The 27,204-nt window shown below is 36.7% G+C and overlaps 1 protein-coding gene across 1 annotated transcript in view; it reads right to left on the bottom strand.

Moving 5' to 3' along the window:
* Nucleotides 1-144: 144 nt before the first annotated feature.
* MIA2 (MIA SH3 domain ER export factor 2) overlaps nucleotides 145-27,204 on the bottom strand; it is a 38,772-nt gene continuing 11,712 nt past the window's right edge. The window contains exons 8-29 of the mRNA XM_014890472.2: nucleotides 25,117-25,138; nucleotides 24,916-25,004; nucleotides 24,446-24,517; nucleotides 23,654-23,764; nucleotides 23,268-23,339; nucleotides 22,746-22,850; nucleotides 19,100-19,222; nucleotides 18,406-18,529; nucleotides 17,598-17,644; nucleotides 17,308-17,398; nucleotides 15,948-16,086; nucleotides 14,605-14,706; nucleotides 13,242-13,302; nucleotides 12,888-12,923; nucleotides 11,878-11,945; nucleotides 11,137-11,219; nucleotides 10,648-10,779; nucleotides 8,959-9,111; nucleotides 7,524-7,655; nucleotides 5,008-5,084; nucleotides 4,381-4,615; nucleotides 145-3,578 (exon numbers count right to left, since the gene is read on the bottom strand). Coding sequence (XP_014745958.2) covers nucleotides 3,433-3,578; nucleotides 4,381-4,615; nucleotides 5,008-5,084; nucleotides 7,524-7,655; nucleotides 8,959-9,111; nucleotides 10,648-10,779; nucleotides 11,137-11,219; nucleotides 11,878-11,945; nucleotides 12,888-12,923; nucleotides 13,242-13,302; nucleotides 14,605-14,706; nucleotides 15,948-16,086; nucleotides 17,308-17,398; nucleotides 17,598-17,644; nucleotides 18,406-18,529; nucleotides 19,100-19,222; nucleotides 22,746-22,850; nucleotides 23,268-23,339; nucleotides 23,654-23,764; nucleotides 24,446-24,517; nucleotides 24,916-25,004; nucleotides 25,117-25,138 — 2,220 coding nt within the window. The 3' untranslated portion in view covers nucleotides 145-3,432. The remainder of the gene's footprint in view (nucleotides 3,579-4,380; nucleotides 4,616-5,007; nucleotides 5,085-7,523; nucleotides 7,656-8,958; nucleotides 9,112-10,647; nucleotides 10,780-11,136; nucleotides 11,220-11,877; nucleotides 11,946-12,887; nucleotides 12,924-13,241; nucleotides 13,303-14,604; nucleotides 14,707-15,947; nucleotides 16,087-17,307; nucleotides 17,399-17,597; nucleotides 17,645-18,405; nucleotides 18,530-19,099; nucleotides 19,223-22,745; nucleotides 22,851-23,267; nucleotides 23,340-23,653; nucleotides 23,765-24,445; nucleotides 24,518-24,915; nucleotides 25,005-25,116; nucleotides 25,139-27,204) is intronic.

Raw genomic sequence — 27,204 nt, 5'->3', positions numbered from 1 at the left:
TCTTATAAATGTGATCAGATTTAAAAAAACTCCTGACAGAAAATGTAAGGAAACCAGCTGAATGTTTGAATTGATGACTGATGTTGTATGGTTTATGTTAAATGTTATATTCTTTTAATCAATGAATAAAGCATTAAAAATTGATCGCTGTATAAAATACTTTATTGTTGACAGCATGAAGATTTTTAGAATTAAAATGCAACATCGTTCATAAGATGTGTATAACTAGTAGCTCCCATTGTGTTTAGGTCAGCAGAAAAATCTAAAATAAGTCACACAATTTTTTAAAATTTGGCTGAATTTTGTCAACATTTTTGGGGTGGTGGAGGAATGGGAAGGATGCTTTGCTAAAGATCAGACCAGTTAGCACAAACAGTATATCATTATATGACCTATTAGACTGATACAGTAAACTGTGGATTGTAGAATATAGAAGACTATTTTTGAGAAATTACTGCATCAATTGCTTAAATCAAAATCTAATGTGCTCAAGAAAAATGTGTAGTACTTCTTTGGTGTCCCACTATTAAATAGATTATGAATACCTGCAATGCTTCAGTTTGACGTTTTATCTGTACTCAGAGTACACAGCTGTGCCTTCTGAATGAAAGCTGCAGATGTCTGGTCAGCTGTTGGGAGAGCTGCTGTGCCCTGCACTGGCTGACTGTGCTGTGGGGCTTGTCAGAGTGGCTGGGCAGTGTGTGCGTGCCAAGCACAGACTTTATTCGAGCTTCTGAACTTCATGTTACAATAGCCCAAACTACTGCCAAGTGTGAAAACTGCACTGCATGTTCAAGCAGTTTCCGAGATCTTCCAGATTTGGTAAGCAAGATCATTTGCAACGTGAAGAGACACTGGGGGTAATATAGATAAGGTAAATACAGTTAGAGCTTTTCATGTTCCAGTAAAGTGAAATACTGGGGCTTGTCTCGGTGCCTTTCAGGGCTTGGCCTCAGGAGGGAGGTGTATGTAGCAGATAAATCTGATGATGATTGGTCAGCAGCATCTGACCCTGAAGTTTGGTTGTGAAGGGTTCAAGATTTCAGGAAGTCACACAGAAAAAGTGAGAAACAAAGCAAAATTCAGTGTCCTCTGGTTTAAACAGTTGCAGAATGGTAATCCTATGTCTGCAAGCTACTGCATTTTATGGGTAAATGCCTTACTAAACAGTTGGGAAGTAACCTGTTTGTTTTTCTGTTGTATAGACATGTTTTTCATCTGTTTGGTCTAGCCTATTTTCTGCTTTGTTTTAATTTAATCTTGAAAGATAAGAATGAGGAGCAGGAGAAGCAGCCCATTTGACTACAGCAGGGAGATGTGCAGCCCTTTCACTTGCTGCAGTTGCACCAGAGCTGGCTCTTAGCAATGGCTGTCTATTGTTAGAATACTCCAGGTCTCATTTTTTTCATACGGCCTGAGGTCTACTCACTGGGTGTGGCTTGTGTTCAGGGAAGAACTCAGTGTACTTGAAACAAATGGCTAGAATTTTTCTGTCTTGGAAATTAGAGTGAGTCCAGCAAAGCAGGAGTGTGTGGTGAAAGCCATAGCTTAAGCAGTGCTGGAGAAATGCATCTCTGATTTTTCTCCTGTCTTGGGAATGGATAAAAGTGGGGTTTGTTGTCTGCCTGTATTTTCAGCAGTAATCTTTATTAGTGATACCAGGATGGAGGGATTCAAGCTGAAGCGATCTTAATATTCTCTTGAATTTGGAGTGGGACCTGACAAACTACTGTGAAATTACTCTGAACTTGCATAATCCCAAAAGGAATTTTAGTTTGTTTCTTTGTATTTCCTGAAGATATGACAATGTCAAGTTAGTCTTTTGCACTCTAAGTTCAGCTGCAGGAGCTTGGAACACAAGCCTTCATCTGTCAAAACTTGGTTGCTTATTCCTTTGTGGGGGGTGGAACAGAGATTTCCCCACATAAACTTTTGTGTGATCTTTCTGCATTTGACAGGTTACCATCTACCTGCTTCCTACTGCATAAGCCTGTCTTGTTCCCAAATTTGCAAATAAAATTTTGGACTGCCATTAGGGAGGGGAGAAAACTCTTAATGATGCCATTCTCTCTGCAGGATGATCCAATCCATGCTCTTCCTGCATTTCCTTAGTCCAGCTATCTTTTCTTTTGCCTGCAGCTTTTGGTACCATTGTGGGCATACACTGTTTTGGTGGAGGAAGAATTTTTCAGACCAGGATAAGGGTAAAACCCAGTAATTCCTTTGAGGATCCTTATGAAGTCTCTCAGGCAAACTCATAACCATCAACTAATTGGCTAAAACTGATGCAACAGCCATGTTAAACTACACGGCTTATTTAACATGGATGAAATGTCTGTTGTCAGAATCTGTCATTGAATCGCTGGAGTACAAAGGCTTAGCTAAATGTTTTGAAGGCTAAACTAGAAGCAGAAAGGATAAAGAAATTGTAAGAGTGAGCCATGGAAGAGTTCTACAACTGAAAGAAGCCAATGTGGGAATAATGGTAGGAGCAGTACTGAGCTACAAGAGAAAATGCTCCCTCGGCAGACTCGACCTAAGCAATTACAAAAAAAGTGGGTTGGAGGTTTTTTTGGTAACTTCTAATTATGGGGCGTGGTGGCTGCATTTACATTAAAGCCTGAAACTGTGTGTTATGTGTGTGTGCTTGCAGAGAATGGAGCCTGGTGGTTGAACTGCTGCTGAGTTGGGGCTTGCTAAAACCAGTTTGCTTCTTTATCTTAGAAGGGAAGGGTCCCTTACCAAATGACTACACTGAGTCCTTACATGGTTTTCAAATTGAAGCCTAACTGTCAGAACAGCCACCAGCTCCTAGCAGAAGTCTTTGGATTGTACAGTCACCAGTAAAAGCAGAACTTGGCTCTGTCCAGATCCAGCCTGGCACTGACCAGCACTGCCCGGGCTGCAGAAGGGTGCATTGTGCCTACAAGGCCATTAACAGAGGGGACTTGAGAGGTAAAGATGCATAACCATTATTCTCCAATCTATTATACCATGTTTCCAGTGACATTGCTTTCATTTTCTGTAGATTTTTATTAACTGTTTCCATTTGTTTTCACATCCTATTATTAAAGCAGCAAGCATCACTTTTGGCATGCAGAGGGACTCCCTGTACAGCTCAACCAGCACAAAGCAGCTGGACTTTTTTTACAGTAAGGTTCACATGATTTAATTTTATACACCTCTGAAGAGACTACTCAAGTTAGAAATACTTAATTTAAAATCACTATTGTAGAGTGAAAATCACTTATTCACAATATTCATAGGTATTTAATTCTTTATTTACAAAATACTATCCTGAGAATTTTCCCTATTAAGCTTCAATTTGAGCAAAGTAGTTTGTATAGACCTAAGTAACAATGGTTACTTAACATAAGGAAAAATGCCAGTAGGAAAGCACAAAACCGGTTCAGGACATTCTCCAAATGACTGTCAAGTCTCCTGCTGTGGTTCTGGTTCTACAGCTGATGGATCTGACTGAGATGGTTCAACTCTATTTTCAGGAGGTGGTGGTGGAGGCAAAAATCCAGGTCGTTGAGGTGGATAGTGAGGATAAGGTCTCATTGGAAATGGATTTACTGTGAGAGAATCAGAGTAATCCAGTTAATATCAATCACAACAGTAGACATGTACACCTGCTCCTCTTGCTGGCTTACTGCTCAGCTAGGCCTATCTAACTAGAAGTCACATGTCAGGATCCAAAGAGACAGAGATGCCAGGAAAGAGGAGGGCAAAACCATCACTTTTCTTGGTAGTTACCCACTAGTAGAGACCCAGTAGTCTCTAAGCAGCAGCCAGCCACTGCCACTCCTGGGCTGCTACTGCCAATATCCCCTTCAGTCTGCCACAGCAACCCCAACCTGCTACATCTTACAGATATTTTGGAAGATACTAGTTCTTCATGCATACTCAGAGAACAGCAAGAGTCAGAAAGAAGTCCTGCAGTCTGATACGTCTTGCTCCAGTCATGCAAACTCCCAGGGAAAACAGTTGTTTTGGGACTGTCCCTTTGCAGGGCACCAGCACACCTCAAAGCCAGATTTTAAGATTTACATAAGATGCAATTTCATAGGAAGAAAAGGATTAAGGCAACCAGCTACTTGTTCTCCTACCCCCCCAAAAAGAATCCTTTAAGTGCTGAACAGTACACGTAGGTGTACTTTCCAGCCAAAGCTAGTATTTGTAAAAAGATGATGATGAGCAGTTGTGAAAAAGGAAGTTTACAACACAGTGAACCTTAATCAGAAAAGATGATCCCTGTTAGCTGAACTAAGAGGTTGTGTGCAAATATGTACATATCTACCCCCTGTGGTAACTCACTACCTGCACAAAGCACTCATGTTCACCAGCTTGAAACAAATGCTGGCTAAAGCCACCTACTTGGCAGTGGAGGGCGTGGAGGGCCAAAGTCTCGTACTGGAAAACATTCCCGTGGTCCATACATGCCAGCAGGAGGAGGGGGAGGAAAAGGAGGTCCTCGTCTCATGAAAGGTACTGGTGGTGCTCTAGGATCCACAGGCATCAGTGGAGGTCTGACTGGAGGGAAAGGTGGGGGTGCAAACCCTGACCTGACAGCTTCACTTTCGGGTGCCAGCGACTGATCAGGGAGCGAGTTCTGCAACACAAAGAAACCAGGGGAGTTAGTGGAGGGAAAGGGAACATCTCCAGTCCCATCAGGCCCAGTTTCATGTAGTGTGACACTACTGAAGAGCTAGTTCCAACTCTGCTGCAGCATAATCCTGAGCAAGGCTATCTATGTGTACTGACCATCTGCTTGAGCATAGTTTCATCTTTTGGGATATAATTAATTTTCAACAGGGATTATACTAGTAATATGTCAAAGTAATTCATAAGACAGTAAGTGGTGTGATAAAAAGTATGCATGTAATTTTATAATTTGAACTGAAGAGTGCAATATAATGTGACCAATGGACTACAGACAAATGTTTCTATTTTTTTGCAGAAAATTAAAGCTTCTTTAAATCAAGACTCTCTTTAGCTACTTACACTAAGAGTAGAATGATCCTTCATCCCATCTCCACTTGGTTCTGTTTGTGGACTATGTTCTGAAGATGTCTGTCCGTCTGTATGCAAAAGTTTAAAAGTTATTCAGTGCCGATCTCTTTCTCTCCACCAATTTCAGTATTTTTTTCTGAAACCAGGATATATTGGCAACAAATCCCGCAGCAAGCAGCAGTTCTATTCTCCCCCTCCCTCTGACTGAGAGTTTATTTCTTTGGTAAGCCCCATGCTGGGAATGGCTGTGCTATGATATGCTCTTGGCACAGAGCTTGACACCAATCCTATTCAAGTATGACAAAAACCAATTCCCTCCTTGGCTGACAAATACCAAGGAGACTTCCAGAACTACATCAGTTTTGGATGAGCAGTCAGAAATAATAATAATAATAATCACCATCCTCCTCTCATTTGCCTTATTTACTTTCTAAGTAAAGAGATAAATAGAAACGTCAGTGTTTTTACTTTTAAACTTTGCTGGGAACAAGTATTTTGAATAACAACTGGAGAAAATTACTAAAGGGAATTGTCAGAGAGTAGAATCTGACTGGATAGAAAAATATTAAATATATACACTAAATACACTTTCTTTAAACAAACAAACAACACCCCAAACCTGGGATTTGAAAAATATTGCTTTCTTATGCTTCAGCTTGAATGGAGATGATTATACTAAAAAACAACAAACCAGAACAAGACTTCTAATTAGTGACAGAATTTTTATGTGCATGTTTTATTTCTACTCCTTAAAAGCAAACAAAGCTTTTTTCTCAATGAACAGACATAGTCTTTTGAAAAACTCTAAATTACTTGTCATTTCAAGCAGGTCCTGCCTTGTTGATGATATTGTTACTTAATGTAAAACATCTCAACTCCTATGTCACGCAGAGAATATTCATGCCTTGATATTTACATTGCATAACACTTTTCATTTTAGATCCTTATGAAGTCCCTCACAAACTCTGTCAACTTTTAACTCTTCTTTCTGACAAGGTACCTCCTCAAGCGACAAGTTTTTATAGTTTGTCACCCGTGCTTAGGAAAATCCGTATTATTTTGTTCACTTTAAATAATATTTTGATCATCTTCCTAAGAAGTTTAACTTGTTAACTGTAACGAGTGGGAGCCTTGACTTCAGTACTGTGAGACACTGCTGTTCTGAAGTCAGATTTACTGGATGGGCTGGTTTTTGGTGGTTGGTTGTTTTTAATTGAAGGGGCGTTTTATTGGGTTTTAGGTTTTTTACATATACTCAGCCAACTCTAGTGAAATTATGTGTCTCTAAAAAGCAACATTCACACATGCTTAATGACCTGTTAAATGCTGGTTATCCAAAGAGGTTAAAGGTTATCCAAAACCCTGTTTCCATTCTGGTAGTTTTGAATTGCCCAAGAACTGAATACAACATTTAAAAAAAATAAATTAATTGTTGCTTGCCACTGACTGAAGAAAGGGGTAAAAAAAAGATGCATTAATAAGAGCAAAGCCAGTGCACTTTTCTTGTCCTTCAGTCAGCAGCCAGATGCTTGAAGACCTCAGAGGAATATGAAGTGTTAGAAAGGAGAAGTGAAAGTGACAGAAGGCTTGGGAAAGACGGAAGGTCAGCAGCTGCACACACAGACGGAACTGCCACCCAGTAAAGAGCAATTCACTTTGACACCTGAACCTTTAACCTGAATTCAGCATTCCCAGTTCTCACACTGTGACACCAGGTAGCAAAGGTTCTCTCTCCTCTGGCCAGAAATGGTGCAAGGGAGATGGTAACTTCCTAGTAATCCTGTCATGTGACTTAGCAGGGCATTACATAAAGATGAAAACTGCTTAGTAAGTATTAAGCTCTTAAGCTGTCAGTGATAAGGTCTCAGTGACCAAAACTTCGCCTATGAGCTTCTGGCAGCTGCCAAGTGTCACAAACTAAAATGTACATAATCCACTAATGGATATGTACATAATGGCCAATTCAGAGCTAGTGGGTCAGTGAAAGGTGTGATTAAACTGGGGGCAATTCACTGTGAACTACAAAAAACTGCCATTATGGTCAACAGTTTGAAGGAAGTGCCCTCAGGATCTTCTACCTCCATGCACCAAGCCAGAGGACACTTGAACATTTGGCTGTTTCTGTTTCACTCTTTGTGAGTCTAACCCTTTCTAACTTTACCAAATTTGGCACAGAAATGCAAGTATGGGCTTGTGATGTTTTAATGCTGTGATGAGCCTCATGGGAGGGACCAAAACAAACTCTTAACCAATTATGAGTGGTTAATATACAGAACAGTGAGGGTAGACTGAAAAAAACATCTCATGACTGCCATTTATGGAATCCTGCCCACCTGACAGCAGGGAGGGCTATTACTCCAACATGGAATGGCTGCATCAAGGCCAGCAGGCGTTAAAATGTTTTTTACACAATGGAACTTCAGGTCTGTGGTAACTGAAAACCTGTCCTCTTGCCACAGCTTACACTGGGATTTTCCATTTTAGAGTATCATGGAAGTAATTCCCACCTGTTTTATCAAAAGACTGGACATTGTATGTTCGTAGTTCTGCTGGTCCAGAAAGTCTTCCAGTATTTGGAGGATTAGGGAAAAATCTTTCTTGTCTTCGAGCAGGAAGAACTGGATCAGCATAAGGCTCACCTAACATTGAAGAAATCACAAAAAACAGGTCTGTGAAGATTTATTCCTTCCATTCCACACAATTTTAGGCCAGGAAGATTCTCTGGGTATCTTATGCTCTTGCAAATACACAAAGTGTCTATTAATCAGGGTGAGAAAACAAATCTCAAATAACCCAGGGGAATCCCTCCAAGCCTATTCAACAGCTTATGTTTCTAAAGAGCTGCAAAAGAAAAAGTTCACTGATCTTTGATTTAACATATAGCAGAATTTTGAAAGTTACGATTGCCTAAGTTATAAACAGTGGGGCCTTGAAACAAAGGCTCAACCTAGCAAAGAAGATTGAAGACAAAATAAGGTACTATATGTTTTAAGCCATTCTTAGGTAAAAATGCTGTTTTCCATTATGTTTCATAGTGTTGCAATATGTTTCCACCAACTTGCTGGTATCAGATCTAGCAATCTATAATGCAGCTACAAGACAAACTGTATCAGTGAGATCCAAGGGCAAGGTAGGCTAAGAATAAGAAGGAAAGGCTAAGGAAACAAGACTACCTCTCTGCAGTATCCTGTCAACAGACCAGACCTGCCACATGAGAAACTGCATCCTGAGAGGACCTTGAGTTCTACCACCAGGCTTGCACACAGATGTCTATTGCTCGCTGCAGTAATAACTAAGGTAACTTAATCTGTGTACATTATCTAAATTTTTAATTTTTCTCAACGTGTAACATTTTTTCTTCTTTATTACAGGTATCCAGGAAGGTTGTCCATCCCCCTAAGTTGTTATTTGAAAACTATCAGCAGAATCCTCTTAACTCATCTCTGCCTTCCCTGAGTGGTAATGTGCAATACAGACGTTTAGCTGAAGAAGTGAGAGCAAAGACAGATGTTACAGTTGTTAATAATTGAAGAGACAGTATCAACAGGAAAACATGTGCCAGATAGGATGAATGTACCATGGTTCTCCTTTACTATTAATATATGGGATTTTGAAAAATAATATTTTTCAAGATTACCTAGTTTTTATTTAAATAAATTAGAACTTATTACTTCTTAAATCTCTTATTAACTATCCAGCCCAGACAGGTCTTTTAATGCACTAAAAAAATTCCTAGTAAAATGATGAAACCAAACAATTGATTGTCCTCTGGTAATACCAATATGTATTTAAAAGATAGCAGAGAAGGGCAAGTGAACCACACTGTTCAAGAAAAGGAAAGAACTACCATTATAAAAACCCAGTTCAGTTGCATGTGCAGGTCAGACTGCAAGTCAGTAACTCCTCTTTCCCATGGATAGGGTAGCTATGCAGAGTTTTTACCTGGTGGAGGCAGAATTATCCTGTGCTCTCTTTCCCAAGGAGGAGACAGAGATCCAGTATCTGATGGTGGCCTGTGGGGATCAGTTAATCTATCAGAATTCAGCTCTCCTCTTTCACTTCCAGCTTCATACATGGCAGTTGGTCCTCTGGATCCTAATCGAAAAAATCAAGTAGTTAATCACCCTTGTGTTTTAAACCCTCTCCTATGGCTTTCCTCATTCAGTCGGGAATGGTGAAACAAATCAAGGAATGCCAACACTGTCAGACACACGAGGCACGCAGTTCCACGGGACTCTCCAGCTGTTTGCTAATGACCACTTACATCTACAGAAGGGTTCAAAGGTGTGCAATGAAAAGGTTCTATAACAGCACAACACAGAGGACCTGCAATGCTTTTGAAAAAACTAATCATTTTGCAAGTTACAGTTAATTTGAACCAGCAAACCAGTGCCTTCATGATAAATAATCTTCTCAGTGATAGAAATCTGCTGCTAATCAAACTAACAATTAGCATGCTGAGAGTTAATACCAGTATCATAAAACACTCATCTGCATTCAACACTCTTCGGGTTCCAATTCTTTATTTAAGAAGAAGAAAAAAACCAAACCAAAAAATCCAAACCAACCAACCAACCAAACAAACAAAAACTTCTAAGGCCAGGTCAACACTTACTCAAGTGCAATAAAAACTGTAAAAATGAGTGATTTTAGATTGCAAAATTCCTCTGAAACAGACTGGGTCTGAGAAATTACAGAAATACTGAATTCCGCTATCATTCTCCAATTCTCCATGCTAAAATTCAACCTAAAACTTGAAGCCATTGTGTGTCTTGTGCACTCTGAGGTAAGTACTATAATTGTACTTATTGAAATCCTTATGGAAGAGAAATTTGGACATATCTCCCACTAATTAAGTACAGGCTTCAATGGGATGTAATGGTAAAAATAAATTAAACAGTAGCTTCTTTATTACCTGTAACAGAGTCTGAACTTCACTTAGCATTTACCTACAGTGCTTCCATCAACATAAAAAATATGAATCGAGTATATTTTTCTTCCCTTACAACTCATGTCACCCCAGCTTACTTTCACCTACTCCTGAATCTCTGAATTGTACTCCTTACACACAAACTTCCTGCTCCCTTCTATGAGTAGAGAGGAAATAGTCTCTATGTATGATGGCTGCCTCAAACTTAGAACAAAGGGAAGGGAAACAATTTACTGAACCAGTAACTTTCTAATACCACAACCTCCAATAAAACTTCCTCATGTTTTTGACAACATTCTCTCACAGACTGTAGATAAATGAGATGGAAGGGGAAGAATCTTTCTTCAGAAAACTAACTGACTCCCTTTTACTTTAAAATCATATTTATTTCAGCAGAACCCCATCCATCCAAGAAACAAAAGACAATGGATAAGTCTGGCTTTTTACTTTTCTTATTTTATACCTCTAAAATGAACCCACTGACCAACCTACCAATAAAAACTAGTTTCCAGTTGTACTGTTACACATTAAACAGCTTTAGAAGCAAATTGAAAAACAGGAAGAGTTTGTCCAATTAACTGTTGATGTTGAATTGGTTGTTTTAATACTTTTTGTCACCAACAAGAGGAAAAGTTGTGACAGGTTTATAGGAGAGGAGAGAGAAATCCAGAATAGACAATTTTCAAGTTTAAGAATTGTACCTCTTCCTCCTCCTCCACCTGGAAGCATAGGTGAAAGCCTTAAAGGACCCTCCAATAAAGTTGGAGGGGAAAGAAAAGCTCTTGTTTCAGATGAAGGCCGGCCCATTGGTGAGGGTCCATATGGGGAATGCTCTGGAACAGTTAAAACAAAATACTCAAGTTCACAATACTTAGTTTAACAAACTGTATAAATAACTTCTCAGGTGAAGTTAAAAACTCAACTGTGTAACTAAAATGAAAATTATGCTCTCATTACCATGTGTAACATATTCCCAGTCTACTCTCATCAATGCTACAAATGCTCTTCGTTTCAACAAAATATTTGATGTGACCTAGAGTCACTTATGACCCAATTACTTTTTTTAAATGACTGGTATTTGCACATACACATGGCCAAGATAGTTTCCAAACAATTAAATATGTGTGGTCTTGGGAAACAAAGCCATAAACCGAAAGAATTAGGCTCTATTTTACAATTCAATACTGTACCTCTGCCAAATGGTCTCATTGGAATATCAAGAGCATAAGGGTCTTTTTCTAAAAGTTCAAGTTTAAATTCTGCTTCAGTTAATCTGCAAAGAGACAACAAATAAGTAGTAAGTGACCAAGAAATGCAAAAGCTTTACCAGATTACATGGTTTACTGCCAGGCTTTCTACCTAAGTGGTTAATGAAGCAAGGTATTTTATTCCCTAAATAAATAAGACAAAGGATGTCACAGTACCCTGAACTTAAAAATTCCTGATAGTATTTCTCTGTGCTGTTTTTTTTAAACTGTAATTCAGAAGGTGAAGTTGCATTTTAGATGTCACATTCCATCACTCTAATTGCTCTCCAAGCATTAGTTAACCTCACACATTAAAGTTCCTCAACTGCCACCAACTGTTAGTTCAGTACTAACTTCTGAGAGAAGCTGTAAAATCATAAGGTAACCATGACATCTGGTTGATACATACTTAAAACAAATAAACAAACAAATACCCCCCCCATTTGTGTTCTAATACTACATTCTGCTTCTTTCCTGAAGTATTTCAATACTTCACATAGTTCCTACCTTCTTGCATGTCATAATTACAGGAAAGCTCAAGTGACCCCCGTTCTTTCAGAACTCGAACACTGTAACCTCTCTACCATGTTTGGGTCACAATACATTAACAGAAAACATCAAACTGCCTAAATCCAACACTTGCCAAACTGCATTTGTTTAGGAGTAGATAAGAACTGCACTTACTTTTGTCTGTTATGTGCATTTTCTTTTTTTATATCATTGAGGTGTCTTTCAGCTGCTCGGGCTGTCAGCTTTGGGAAAGGACAAAAACCAGATGTTTAGATATTGGGGTTTTTTTTTATTAAATGCTTCATAAATATGACAGTTCCCCCGTGCAAGACGTTCTATGTGAAGTGTATAGATTGCATTTTCACAAGATAAGACTCGTGTATGGAGCCTCACATATGTCAGCAAATGATATTACCAGCTCTAAAACCCAACTTTTTGGAGGAATGATAAGGTTTTCCTGCAGGTTCTTAAAACTTTAGAAGTGGAATTCTCTGGCTATAACTGCTTTGAAGCACCTACAGAAGATTTAAAGTCTCAAATTCTATGTAAAAATGTTTTGTTTTATTTTAAAATCAGATAGATAAAATCTCTGGAATTATGACCACAAAGCACCATAACATTTAGCAGGATTTTATCTCAGACATTATGTGAAAGCAAAGAATGTATTCATCAGGAGATATTTTAAATTTTCCTGTTTGGAAAAAAAAAAAAGGCAAAAATGGATTTTGTAGAAACACTCTTAGGAAGCTGTCAATGGAACATAATGTTCTCACAGGACATAATGTCTTCTACTTGTAGATAAAAGAAGTGAAGTACACACAAAGAAAATAACAAAATGGCATTGAAACAAGGCCAAAAGCTTTCATTATTAGCAAAATGTCACACACTTGTTACATGGTGTCATGTTCTTCCAGCAGGTTTACTGCTATAACAAATGATATAAAATTATCATTCTACTGTGTTCATAAGTATCCAGCTCATTTTTTCCAACTATTTTATATAATAGAAGTATTTTTAACTTGCTTTTGTGTATTTCTGCAAGAAATACACGTTTAAAAGTGAAAGGTTAGAGATAATTTTGATGATCTGTTTTTAGTCCGAACCAGAAGGTGACAAAGCAAACTTCTCAAATAATGAGAAATGAAGATGCAGAACACGTGGAAAATTCAGTATTTGGAACTTACCCAATTATCATGAGCTTTTTTCTCATGTGAAGTAATCTGTGAAAGAGAGATTCATTATTCACCTAAACCCCAAAACTTATGATTATATGCTCTTTTTTATAAATTTAATGTGCGTGGGTAATTTATAATGAGATACCTAAACTGAAAATTCAACTTATCGATAAAGTTATCTAGTGACCTCTGCTATGAAATCTTGTCAGTCAAAACCAGATGACATTCAGAAGAGACAGTGGGAGGCAAAATTAGACACCCAACAAAGCCAAGCCAAATACAGTTCACAAGCTACCAGCAAGTGGTATTCCTGTCACAGGAACATCCCTCCTACTGGCATACATGTCACAAAGCAAAAAATACCTGATTCTCGTAAGAACGAATGGTTCTCTCCAGCTCTTCTTCAAGATCCTTTGCTCGCTCTCTGTAACAAAATGAGAATTTATGATATTGTAATAAAATGTACAGGAAAGTTTTGAATACAATAAACTCAACAGTAGCCACAAGGTGTAATTAAGATTTTTTTTTTATCTGAATGACAGTATTGTCACTTAGGTCCATGGGATACAAAAAATTATACTAACAGTGGAAATTCTAGGCCTCACATTACTGCAAACAGGGATGTAAACAAGAGGACAGAACACAAACCCCAACTTTTCAGTGGTTTGTGATGTTTCCAACATAAAGGCTGTCCTTCCTCACATGCCCTACCAGTCAGCCTCACCCAGCTCAGCACAGGAACTGATGTGGCTGGAGCACCACACTGTCACAGGCTACCAGTCAGTCCTGAGGGACAGTCACCTGCACTGAAGTTACTTCAACACCACATGTGTGATCCCACCTTTGCTGCCAGCTGCCCTGTGCACAGCCTCTCTAGGCTCCACACTCTCTCAGCCAAGAGAGTGGGCCAAAGAAACAGGCATGGCTTGGTTATACTCAGTTTGCAATATTAGTTGTCTCTTTAACATTAGAATGCCTACAAAACCCATGTTCTGAATAAATTGGGAAGACTGAATTCTGTCTTTCTGTATGAATACTGAAGAACGTCCACAAGAAAGAATTAATCTAATTAACTCTTCAGGAAGCACTGATCACTATTGTTAGGCCTTATGCTCCCATAAACACTGAAGTAGAATGGCAAATATATATTACATACTGAAAAATTATGCCACAGTTTGAGAAAATGCAGAAAAAATCCCAGAGGTCGCACAGCTGATGTAACAAAAATCAGAGTAAAGCAGTTAAAAAATGGCTACAGCAAATATTCACCCACGACAATATTTTAGTAAAGGATTTCTAAGCAACAGGACTCTGACAAGCTTTGAGATACAGAAATAGAATATCATAACTATATAACATAAATGTTACCTCTGTAGGAAAACTGAACATTTAATTTACTTTACAACATTCTCTTTACTTTGTATTTTTAGCTTTGTTAGTAAGGGGAACTAGATTAGAGACCCACTTCTATCACATCATTGAAGTTGCTATATCGGTACAATTAGGATTCTAGTATAAGAGAAGTTGCCACAATCTTCAACACTCAAATGTTTTAACAAAGTAAAACCAGCCTGTCTGTATTATTACACACAAACTAGCATCTAACCACACACCACAAAGAAACTGACAGAAAATACATTTGCTTATGCAGTGTCTTTTTAAAATTCTCTATTGCTGTTTCTTCGCTTTGGAACAAGTGATTATAGCAAATAAAATCTGCAATTACCTGTAGCTGTTAAGTTCTTCAGCAGCATGAATAATTTTTTCATCTACTTTAGAAAGCTTTTCTTCCTTCTGTAGACGTTCCCTCTCTTCTACTGTCAACTTCCTTTAAACAAAATTCAAAAACCATGCTTAATTTTGTCTCAAGTCAACAATTTTGAAAGCAGACGAAAATCATATCAAACAAACTAAAACCCAAACTACACTAACAGTCAGTGATTTCTTCTGGTATTTTCTAAAAGCAATTTTCTAGAGGAAAAAAAGACTGTTACTAGCTATTAAAAAAAAATCCTTCCAGGTCCTTCTTTTTGATCCTTATACCCTATTGGGCACTACAGAAGAGAAAACTCATACTCCAGTCCACAGATTATGCACAAGGTAATTCTGCAGACCACATATGGATACCACTGCTGTGTATGGCTCTGAATGGATAAACTGGTCATTTTCCTGTGAACACCAGTTGTTAGCAGCCAAGCTGTCTAAATCATGGATCTTGTGAACTTGATTTATATTTATTTTCTATTCAATCTTAATTTCCTACTTTTTCATTTCCCCTGTTTGAACAAATCCAGTTTTAAAATGATGCCTTAATTAATTCTATTTTTTTTTGTGCTACTACATCACCACACCAGCTTCTCCCCACTCCTTTTTAGCTCTTCTAAAATTCTCTGATAAGCAACGTGCATTTGCTGAGTTTTAGTGAGGTTTAATTTTACCATCATGCCCTAAAGTGATTCACTCTGCTGCCACACACGTACACTCCTGAAGGTTACTACATGCCCTGCACCAATCAACTTTAATTTCTAGTCCTAAACATATTTCTGATTTCAATTGCTAGGTCGTAATCCCTACTAACACTCTGACTGTGGGGCAGATAGTACAGCCTTCATATTCTGGTTTTCTTGGTGAGGATAGCCAAATTCACAAGGGTTCTGTGTAGCTTACCAACAAGAGCCTGCCTATGTTTTAAGTTTAGTAAAATATATCTCACAGTTAAAGGACCTACTGATTTTCTTTCAAGAACTTTGACACATGTACTACACCATATAATAATTCAATTAAAGAAAAAATAATCAGGCTTTCCTACTTAAATTGCCTTATTTTATGGACTAAAAATCTGTTACTACTTTCCTTCTGTACTTGCTTGTGGAAAAGTCCTAAAATGAATTGTTTCATGGAAACAGTTTTTATAAACTACTGTAAACCAAAATGTACATGAAAGCGTAATCAATTGCCTTCATGATTCAGAAAATTCTGGAAAGCAGTATTGAAACTTTCAGTAATTTTCAATCCCCCAAATCAGAGTCACGTTCAAATCAAACAGCAAGCATTAAGAAGAACAAGCACCTGTGTAGCTTCATTTCATTTTCTTGATAAAGCTCAGTCATTACTTTAAGTTTCTGCTGAAGCTTTTGAACTTCACTTTCAAAACGTTCATTTTCAGACTGCAAGGAAGCTTGTTGGCTTTGAAGGTTTTCTATGCGTTCTGTCAAATTTAGAGATAAATATATTGAGATAACACATTGGCAATATTTTAGTATACAAGAAGTCTGTAGAAACCTTTGATCCTATGTTGATTTATTAATATAAAATATTAAAGTTAATACATTTCAATATATGACACAAAATGAGAAGCCAGCAACTATACTCTCTACCTGCCACAAAGTGTAGCCCTGTGTGTGTATCAGGTCCTTTGCTCCAAACCACAAAACTTTTTTGAAACAACTCAGTTTTGTAATTCAGAATCTGAATTTTCATTTAGGGTTCTTATTATTGTAATTATTTGACTAAAGGAGTAAAACTGGCACCATCATATGCTCTTGCAGATTTACCCACACAAGGTCTTCCTCAATAAGCCTGAATGGGTAACTCAGATTTGTCAAACTACCTTTATCTTTCGAAATTGAACTCAAAGTCATGTTTCTTTTCCTATTTACTATTCCTGTGTTTCTTTTTAAGAAATATAACAAAGCTTCAAGTAAGTTTGAACATCTTCATGGGACAGAGCTATAGTCAATTTGGAGAACTCACTAGCACAAGGAATATGTAAGAAAATGAAAAATACAGTCTGACACAGCATTTCACCACCCAAATAACAAAGCTGTACATTCATAAGTGTACAGCTACTCTGGCTACTCTCCTGGCTATGATTATGAAAGCAATAATTAATTACAGGTTTTAATTTGAACTTGAGTTGTTTTAATTTCATAAGGTTTAAATCAATATGTCCTACACAACAAAGCAAAAGAAACAGAGCAAGATGTTTTAAAGCTCAATTCTCTAAATGCAGTACTTTATATTTTAAGGATTGAGCTTGCACCCATTACAAACTAATACTATAATTAAGCTACCCTTTTAATAGATGGTTTTAAAATTTAGATTAAAACTCCACTGTTTCATGTCCAGAAATTATGTAAAGGAGGTATTATGTATTCATTCACATCACTTTGCTCTTGTATTTTAAGATTCTATAACTTAATAATTGTTACAGAATATACCAAATAAGTTCAACCAAATTTGCAATTTTGATTGCTCTACGTCTAAAATAAGGTATTTAAAATAGCTAAGCAACTTAAAAATTAATTACAAAAATCAAGTAGTTATTAATGTAAACTTAATTCAGTTTTTACTGGAATTAATACTTGCAGTCTGTAACACCACTTTACCAAAGCAGCATCCTATTAAAGGCAAAACAAGATTTAATTACCTGTAAGTTCTCCTTTAGCTTTATTTTCATCAGACAGTTTTGAATACATTTGGTCTCTTTCTGCTTCCATAGTCTTTAAACAAGCATTTAACTGCAATTAAAATTGAAAAAAAAAAAAAAAAGGAGAATATTGTAAGATTACCAGATTAAGAAAGTGGTTGTATGCAAAAATACCTAACTAAACATTAAAAGATGCTGAACTCTGATATTACTCTGGTATTACCAGAGTAATTATATATATTCCCTCTAGTTTTCCCTCTTCCACCCACAAGTTTCTTAAAATCATGTACCTTTGCAGCATAGATCAATTTCTTTACAGTTCGTTTTTGCTCATCATCTGCTTGAAGAAATAGAACAATAAGTCACATAAAAAGCATGAAAGGGTTTGTGACAGAGCTTACTGCTATTATTTGGTTTTTATATAAAAGCAATGCCAACATACCACAATAGGCACAGCACACTTGGAGGATAAAAGAGCAAAAAATACCACAGAGGTGCGAGTAGAAGATATGCCAATATTGCAGTGCTTTGTCTGCCAGTCAATCACGACTCAGACTGGAATACACACTCTAGAATTTATGGGCATGTGCCCTATGGTATCATAAGCACCAGCACAAAAAGAAGCTGCAGCAAGAAAGAGGAGGAAGAAGAGTTTCTCTGTGTTGCTGTTTAGCGGGACTCCCATCTACACCCATTAGATGACAGTGCTACTGAACTGCCTGCAACAAGTAACACCTCTGTAAGGATAAAGAGCAGAAATTAAGCTCTAAGGACACTCAGTACTACTGCTGGGAGGAGCTTGAAGAAGAAATAAAAGCAGTATTTCCACAGAATCACTGCAGAATTCTGCAAGAGACTGACCACTGAGTTTTTACATTGCTCTGTGACAGTCTGTATGCCACACAGTGCTGAACAGGACAGGCTGCTATTCCAGACGTGTCCAAGCATCAGTTAATTGTCCGACATGAATGACATCAGATGAGATTTAAAAATCCGACTTCTACAAAGCTAATCTTTCAACTTTCCTGGAAGTTAATCAGTTCTGTATTTCTAAAACATCTGTTAAATATTTAAATAGGGAAAGTACACAAACCATACCTAAGTGCTCTCCGTTCTCTGTTTCACCCTTTATATCTGTGTCCCAGTGGTTGTCTTCAGTGTCACCATCTTCTCGTACTGCAGAACTCCAGTCTTTCATGTTCAGTATGTATTGTGTCAGTGACTAAGAAAAAACATACAAATACCTCACAAACAAATACAAGCAATGAAAATGTAGTTATCATTACAATTACTTTCCAAGATTTCTGTCCGTTGTTTAGTTCCCTTAGTGGATTAAGTCAGCTCCACATACAAGATTCTAGATGTCTGATAATACTTTTTCTATCAAAGCATGTATTTGCAGGTCAACAGGCACATCCTTGTGAAGAATTTTCAGATAGCTCTAAGCATGCATGCTTTTAGTGGGGCTTGTGCATGTAAGGTACACAACTATAAGAATATACACCCAAGTTCCACACTACAAACTGGGGACAGGGGGGAAAGTCAATACTCTTATTAGAACTAAAAGAGTTTTTCCTTAGTTGTCTTCATCAGACTGCTCCATTGTGCTGCTAAGCAACCCTTTTTTTTTTTTGTTAGCTAGAAACATGACATTAGAGAATAGAGACAGCAAACAAAAGCCAAAAATAGCGTAAGGCATATTAAGACAAGGAGAGGTTGTCAGGCTTTCTTGGAACTCTATGATTAGCATCAGTCTGAATAATTTGATTCAATCCCAAATGTCATATTTTACCTTGATTTGGCTCTCTTTATTTTTCAAAACTTCTTCTACATCTGTTTTAGACGATTCAAACATCTTTGTTTGTTCATTTAGCTCACTAAGTCGTTCATCCCATCCTTCAGCTTCTTGTAAAAGCTAAAAAGGGAAATACCAGATTAGTGTGATTGTCTACAAAACCAAGAATTGAGGATGAATAGTACTGAGCCTGTTACAGGTATTATCTATACATAAGTGGGATTTAGACCTCTCACCCACCAGTAAGAATTAACAGAGATAAGACTACAAGAAAGTTACCTAAAGAGTTGAAAATTAAGACTTCTATGTTATAGTTCAGTTGCTTTAACTGCTATAGCTGTCCATTGTAATTAGTTGTTAGGATATTTTTCAGCATTTATAGGAAGTGTTCAGTTTATTCCACTCAAATTTAAAAACCTTGATGTGACAATAGCAAAGAATATAAAATAATGATAATTTATGTAACAGTGACATACACTGGGGAATGGATGGAAAACACATCCCAATATGCACACACACTTCTGAAACGGTGCCTGTGTCTTTTCAACTTAGAAGCGGTCAGAGAAGTAAGGGAAAACAGGAAGCTTTTAAGCAGTTATTTATATTCATGTGACTTGCAAAACTGCATTATTTCTCCTCCTCCATACCTCTTGAAGTAATTTTAAAATTTTATTTTAAAAAAGCTTGCCCATTAATGAAAGTCACAGTTGTATGTAATCAACACCTAATAGTATGTATCTCTGCAATTAACTGTGCTTAACCAAAATGATAGGTAGGTTCCAAAGTTACATTTTACAGATCTTCCCTACTAAAATCTCATTTCACAAAAATATTTTACAGGAGTAAAGGGATTAGAACACTTCATCACCAGCTATTAAAAATAACCACTGCAACATTTTAACTTACACTGTGAGAACAAAATTGAACAAATTTCAATCAAGATGCAAATTTCTGTTAAGACAAAACATGTGCTACAACAACATGGGATGAAGTACAAACAAATGGTCTTAAGAGCCTGTTCAAAAAATACTGTTTAAAGTTGAACAACAGGCAATTAATTTAAGAGCAGTAAATGTACAGAAAAGAATAACTAGGTTGAGCAATGAGAACTTAACAGGCAGTGATACTAAAAATAAAACCAGAAAACGGTAATTAAACAGGGGAACTGCCATGCAAATAGACAAGCAAGCCTGAACACTGCTTATCAAAGATAAACCAGAAGGCACAGAACAAGGGGTATGTGACTAGAATAACACACATTGCCCCTTAGCACACCATTGCACTTTCCAAGCCGTAAAAGACATGTACGAATTTGCAGCATCATGCAAATAACATATTAGGGATTAGAAGACATACACAGACAACTATTTTTATCATTAATTGCCATCATCAAAAGATGACTTTTAAGAGATTCCTTCTTCATAAAGCCAAAGAGAAAATAAATTTATATGACTTTATACACTTGTAAGAATTGCAATAAAGAGAAACAGCAAGGATTTGCAATGAGCTGAAGCAATATATATTTCTAACGTTCCTGAAGAAGAAAGAAAACCAAAAAACCAGCAAAGCACCGAAGTTCATTAACAACCTTGTTCAACCTAAAAGGCTGAAATCCTCTCTGACACATCACAAACCTGAAACAGCATATCTCTTAAAAGTTTAAGCTATGATGTGCCAGAAGATTATGATCCATTTATGAAAATGGACAAAGAAAGAAAGGACTCTAGTTTCTGTGAACAAATAACACCTTTGTTACCTTTTGAGCATATGTGAAATTCCATCTTTAAAAAAAAGGTAAGAAAAAAAAACAAAAGAAGGATATGGATATTCTGATACAGTAAACTAACTCTCACACTAAGAAAGCAACTCAGAAATGATAACACAAATAATTAGGGCAGACACTTTCTCTTTTTTACTGATTGGGTTCCAGCAACAAATAACATTAGGTTATTTATCTACTAAAAAGCATAGCAAACTACAATATGCACAAATGTTCTCAAACTACTAAAAACTCAACAAACCTCGGTTAACAGCAAAGTGTAGTAATTAAGCCTAAATAACGTGCTTAAGAAACTACTTATACCCATGTTGTTTTATCTGGAAGAAATGCGAAATAGCTTTTTTTTTTTCAACTAAGAACATGGCAATTAAACCCTGGAAATTTTTTTTACTAAATTTTTTCCCTGGTTTTCCTTGATATAAAATGATTGCCTAAAAAATATAGACAATTGTCAGCACTCAGTATTACCTTTCTCTAAGTATTATTTCTTTACTTTATCAGAAAGGAAGGAAAGCGATTTTTGTCACACACACAAATAATTGGATTATTTCTGTATGAATCCAAGAAATGACCACAGGTGAATAAAAAGAAAATTCCTCCCTATAAAAACTTTATGTATTTCTTCTCAAAATTTATTACATAAGAATACTGTCACATTTGAAACAAAGCACTGAGACCAGACCCTTCCTCCTCACAAGAATGAAGAGGATGTAGAGATTAGAAAAAAAGAACTCTTGAAAGACAATAATTCTCAAGCAACTTAATTTCACAATGATAATAGTAAATCCACTCCTTCTCCACCCAGAGCTCTTAATAAAACTGTCTTCCTTCTTTGGTAATCACAAACATGAATTCCTTCTAGAATTAGGGAAAAAGATCAAATTTCACTAACAGAGATGTACAGAACTGAAATATTCCTCTTACAAAAAATTTTTATTTCCAGTATCCCTTTCTTTTTTCCTGAACCACTAATTTTGACATACACCATGTTTTGACACAGGGAAGTACAGCACCTCCCAGCCTTTTTATAAGACTGCTAAAAAGCAATAGGTCTGTACTTCAACTCCCACCACTACTCCTTCCCCCCTGCAAATACCTATCAGGTTATTCCTCGGCCAACAGGGAGATCATCAGTCAGTCAGGAAAATAAGCACATATCCATTAAAACCACAGCAAATCACCTCAAACCAACGTTACACAGAACATTAAATGTTCACAGAAAATATCTATTCATTAGAAAAAGAAACAGCTTCACTGTAAAGCAACATATTGCACAGGACAACTATTGCACATGCTAAATATTTTAAAATACTCAGTGTTCATTGTGATCTGGCTACAGCACTGAGGAAAACAGACAACTAAAATATGGGAAGTAAAAGTCTTTTCTATTCCACTCTGTTAGGTGCCTGACTTTCAATTACTACATCTACAGTGGTACTAGAGTACGTTTTTTACCTGCCTTCTGAATACTCTGCAATTCCTCAATTTCCTTAGTTTTCTAGATCAAGTAAAAGAATTTTCTCTCTGCCTCTGTAGAGAATCCTAGCTGTGGACTTGTTCAGAGATTACTGCTTTCCTCCAGGTCTCAGCAAAGTTCTTATTAGATTTACATTACCACATGTTCTCCTTCCATTGCTCCACGCATGATTCCCCACAAACTGTAACTACTGCATTTCTTTTAAAACAGGATTATTTTACTCCAACGTAAAATTGTTTTAAAAACCGTGTCCTCTGCCTCATTCCATTTACTAAAACACATATGAGGTATTAACAAACTTGTTGAGGATGAGCTCTTGGAGAAATCATATTTATTAGTATCATAGGAAAACACAGTATTTCTAAGGATAACTAGGAAGAACCTACCTGCTTCTCACTTTCCTGGAGATGGCTGTTTTCATCGACTGCATCTTGAACAGACGTCTTGAGTCTCTCAGTATTAATCTGATACACTTTTAGGGTGGACTTGGCCTAAGTGAAATTAAAAAGCGTGTTGTTTAAACAGTATTGGTGAAAATATAAGTGGGGTCATTATGGTATTACTGGACTTGTCCTAGGTTTTCTGGCTGTGCTACATACATACTCTCACATTTTCTTTACAGTTTCAACAGTTTTTGATGACTGTAGTTTTGCAATACTATATATCATTGAGGAGTAAGAAAGCAAAGAAAAGACAAGGTAACCACTTCTCAGTAAATGCCAATCACTACATGAAATTAAACGTTGCTCAATCAAGCCACACCAAAGTACTAAGCCTTACAAAGTCTTCTGGTTCATACAGCATATTATCACTGCAACCTTCACAGAAAAAAAAAATTAAAACAGTAACTACATAGAGAATAGAGAAATTGCAGATTTGAAAAGAGAAACTGTGAAGGTTAGACATACCTCATCAATTTGTGACTGGATAGATTTTTCTTCATTCTCTAAAGACTCCACTTTCTCCTGAATTTCAGCCACCTGAAAATTATTAATTGTTATACAGCTTCTTTCACATATTTGACTGACAATGTCTAGGCAATTAATAAAATTATTTTTATTTTCAGACAGAGAAAGTTCTACTGCTGAATCAGTAAAAATGTCTGTAAAAACAGCTTTTCTTCGAGTATTTTCCTTTATCATTTTTCTAATGTTATATGGAAGACAAAATGGAAAATGTAGTTTTTATTTCAAAACACACAAAACAATAGTTTGTCTTCTCGACAGAGATTTTTTTCTGTGAGAATTTTTAAAAAATGAAGAGAAACAAAACAAAGGTTTCTATTTATTCTTACCAAGGTATCATTTTCCGATTGCTTAGATTTTTCTTCTTCCAGTTCTTTTTCTAGATTCTCTATTTCCTCGTTGAGTTTCAAGTTTGACTTGTTCAGTTTTTCATGCATTTCCTAAATCAAGTTGGTTTGTGAGTTAATAAAACATTTGGTATTACATATGAAGACAAAAAGTATATTTTAAATACGACAGGAAAGTATGTTTCACTCAAATACTGTAGAGATTACTGCATGAAAAAAAGGTGCAAGAATTAGCTCTATAGGATCTGAGGTGCAAAAGGAAATAAACCTACTTGCCTTTTTTATATTTATTTTATAGAGTCTATTGGGTATTTGATTCACTTATCCAGAACTCTTTTACAAATATATTCTCAGTTTGGGGGATATAAACACTGTAGAGGTAATCTTTCTTTAAAACTGTGCACCTGTAGGCTACGGAAAGTATTTGAATTAGATAAGATGTGAGAAAAAAATACTACATGCACTACCCTCTCTCCTAGAAATAGGAACAATTTACTTCTTAAAATTAAATATTGTCCAATATGCCACTTGTTCTAGTATCACTCACCCTCAATGCAATTGTTAAAAAAGGCTTCTCTTAATTTAAATGCTCTGATTTTAAGTCATTTTCAGTAATCCAATTAAAGTAATTGTGTTGGAGTTTTTGAGTTTGTCTGACATATTTTTGTCTGTTGTTTTTATTTAGTTTGTTTGGGTGCATTTTCATATGGGCCACATTTTTCCTAAAATATTGCCTTATATTGTAGAAATAACAATTTCCATAAATCTTTTTACCTCAAAAAAAGATGTGTCTGTTGACTCTTTCATAGTGTTGCCATCCTTCAGAGACAACTGTAAATCTTCAAACTGAAAAGGAATTACTTTATGTCAGAATATAGGTAAATAATTGATTAAATACTATCATTAATTTGTGATGCTTTCGTCTGAAACACAGACATTACCTACATATTCACAAATGCACCTTGCTGGAAATCAGGAAAGCCTTAACCCTACTAGACTATCCCATTGACATTAACAAAAAAACAAAGACAATTTGAAGTTGCTTCCAATGAAATATATTGTATTCAGAGTTTAAAGAGAGAACTTGCTAACACCATAATTGCTCTTAAAGGCACTGAAAGAAAAAAGCATTTGAAGAATCCCTTTAAAAGCTTTAAAACACCTTACTTCTAGAAAAGTGAATACTTTAGTTGATTGTATCCATTTCTACGACACATCTGAAAGCAATAAATGAGGACTGTTACCTCTTTTTTGCAGAGGCTTAGTTTTTCAAGAATTTTGCATTTTTCTTCAACTAGTTCAGCAATTTTATTGGCAAGCTGTTTTTCCCTTCCTAAAAAGTGAAAGACAAGCAAATGTTGCATCATCCAAATAAAGGTGAAAATAGAAAGAATAAAGTCATATCCAAAGAAATAGGGAAAATGAAGTATCAGAAATAAGCTTACCTACATAAAGTCGACTTCTAACCTGAAAAAAAAAATAAATACTGAAAATGTCTGATCAATTATTCTCACATAGTATCTAAAAACTAATCTTTTTAAGCAGTGATTCCATGCCAAGTTTAACCTTGGAACTAAAAAAAGGAATATAAATACAGGCTTCAATTAAAAACAGGCAATCATATCCTATGCTCTCATCTTCTTCATATCTGTGTCTTTGCCCCATCCTTCTCCCATTCTTATCAGACAAAAGAGGGGAAAGGAGATTAGTTTTCCCCTGGATCACTTTAATAACACACTTCTATATATTCATCACACAACCACAACTGCCTACACAAAGTCCCGTGGTGAACAAACACAGTCAGAAGAGTAGGAGAGGGAAGGGAGGGGGAAGTTCCACACATCAGCTCAGGTTTCCTATTGGGAAAGATCTCCCACACATTACAACATACCACAGTTAAAGCTGCAGTAAGGTACTACTGATGGGCATCCTTCAAGTGCCAAGTGAGCAGCTGCCATGTGGGGTCTAGTGCCCTACAATCAAAATCTAACAAACTGCAGGGCAAAATCTGTCACAAATAGCTTGTACCAGAGATGCAGAATTTGGTTGAGCCCACAAAACTGTTACAACACAGCATTTCTCCCAGGCTGGGCTGGGTCATGTGCCTAACGTAGCAATGGGTTCCTCAGATCTTTCCCGTTTCCTCCTCATTTAAAGCCAAAGAGTCCAAATAAGGAAAAAAGGGTAACAAAGTTGTAAGTATACTTTCATACTACCATCCCTAATGGATGTTTAGTTACTCCATTACTTTTCATTAACCCTCAATTCTTCAAGGAGCAGTCAGTGCAGTTCTTAGTATGGATGACTGAAAAAGCTATCAATAACTTCTGTAATATCTCATGCCTGAATTGACATGTGCAGGAGGAAAACAATACCAGGTTAGCTGCTTGTATGATTTCAGTTCAAATGCCTTTTGTATCATCTAGAGGGATGCCTCTAGAGAACAAAAGGTTATGACCAAATTATAGTACATTAACTTACACAAACACCGATCCCCTTACAGACGAGGTTAGTTGATGTTATAAATGCAGTTGCTCATATCTGAAAAACTAAACAGCTGTGCAACCAATCTGAAAACACGAGTATCATTACACCTACTACCAAAATCACACTGACTGTATGAGAGTATGTGAAAAATTGGAAGAAATTTAGAATACTGAATTATAGATATTGACCCCATTTCCACAGCAGGGAAAGTATGGTAGGCAACTTTTATCACTCAGATCTTTACTTACTCTCAAGAGAAGAAAGGCATTACATCAAAAATATAATCTGATTTGTGCATTAAAAGGTTTCAGTAGTGCAATTCTCAAAGTCATCAAATTAGTGCTCACAAAGAGCATGCAGTTAAATTGGTTCAGTGTTCCAATGCTGCAATAAACAGAATCCAGGTATCACTGTCCAAACAGTTTTAAAATGCCTCCCTTGACAGGAAACAATGTGGATTGCTTTTGCTTACAATTACCTCGCAAGACCTGAGCTGCTCTATGGCCAGGCTAGTCACAGAGATATCAATACATACAGCAATACCTCCACCTAGGGAAGACATCTGTGTCCTCTGAAAATAATTTAATGGCTGACTTCGAAAGTCCAGTGTAGAAATTTAAAAAGGAAGCCTTACTACAGGAATTTCATTGCATTTCCTCTTAAAACAGTCACTCACTGCATGTCCAAACACTTATTATCTTGACAAACAGACTTTTCAATTTCTCTTTTAGAGAGATTCTAAATTCAATCACAATAGATTTAAAACTCTGAAGCATTATATATCTTGAACAGGAAGGATAACAACTTCAAAGCAAACTATTAATGCACTCCATGTATCTGCAAGTAACTTGAACGCTTCCTGTGCTGGTTTTGCTGGTTTTGAAATTTTCTTCACAGTAGCTGATATGGGGCTGTATTTTGTATTTGTGCTGAAAAGCACTGATAACACATGGATGTCTTCGTTATGGCTGAACAGTGTTCACACAGAGTCACGACCTCTGCTGCTTCTCACCCCACCTCACCCACAAGGAGGCTGCAGGTCCACA

Source organism: Sturnus vulgaris, chromosome 6, assembly GCF_052056855.1.
Source record: "Sturnus vulgaris isolate bStuVul1 chromosome 6, bStuVul1.hap1, whole genome shotgun sequence".
Lineage (NCBI taxonomy): Eukaryota > Metazoa > Chordata > Aves > Passeriformes > Sturnidae > Sturnus > Sturnus vulgaris.
Note: the sequence above shows the minus strand (reverse complement) of the source record. Positions and strands in the feature narration are given on the sequence as shown.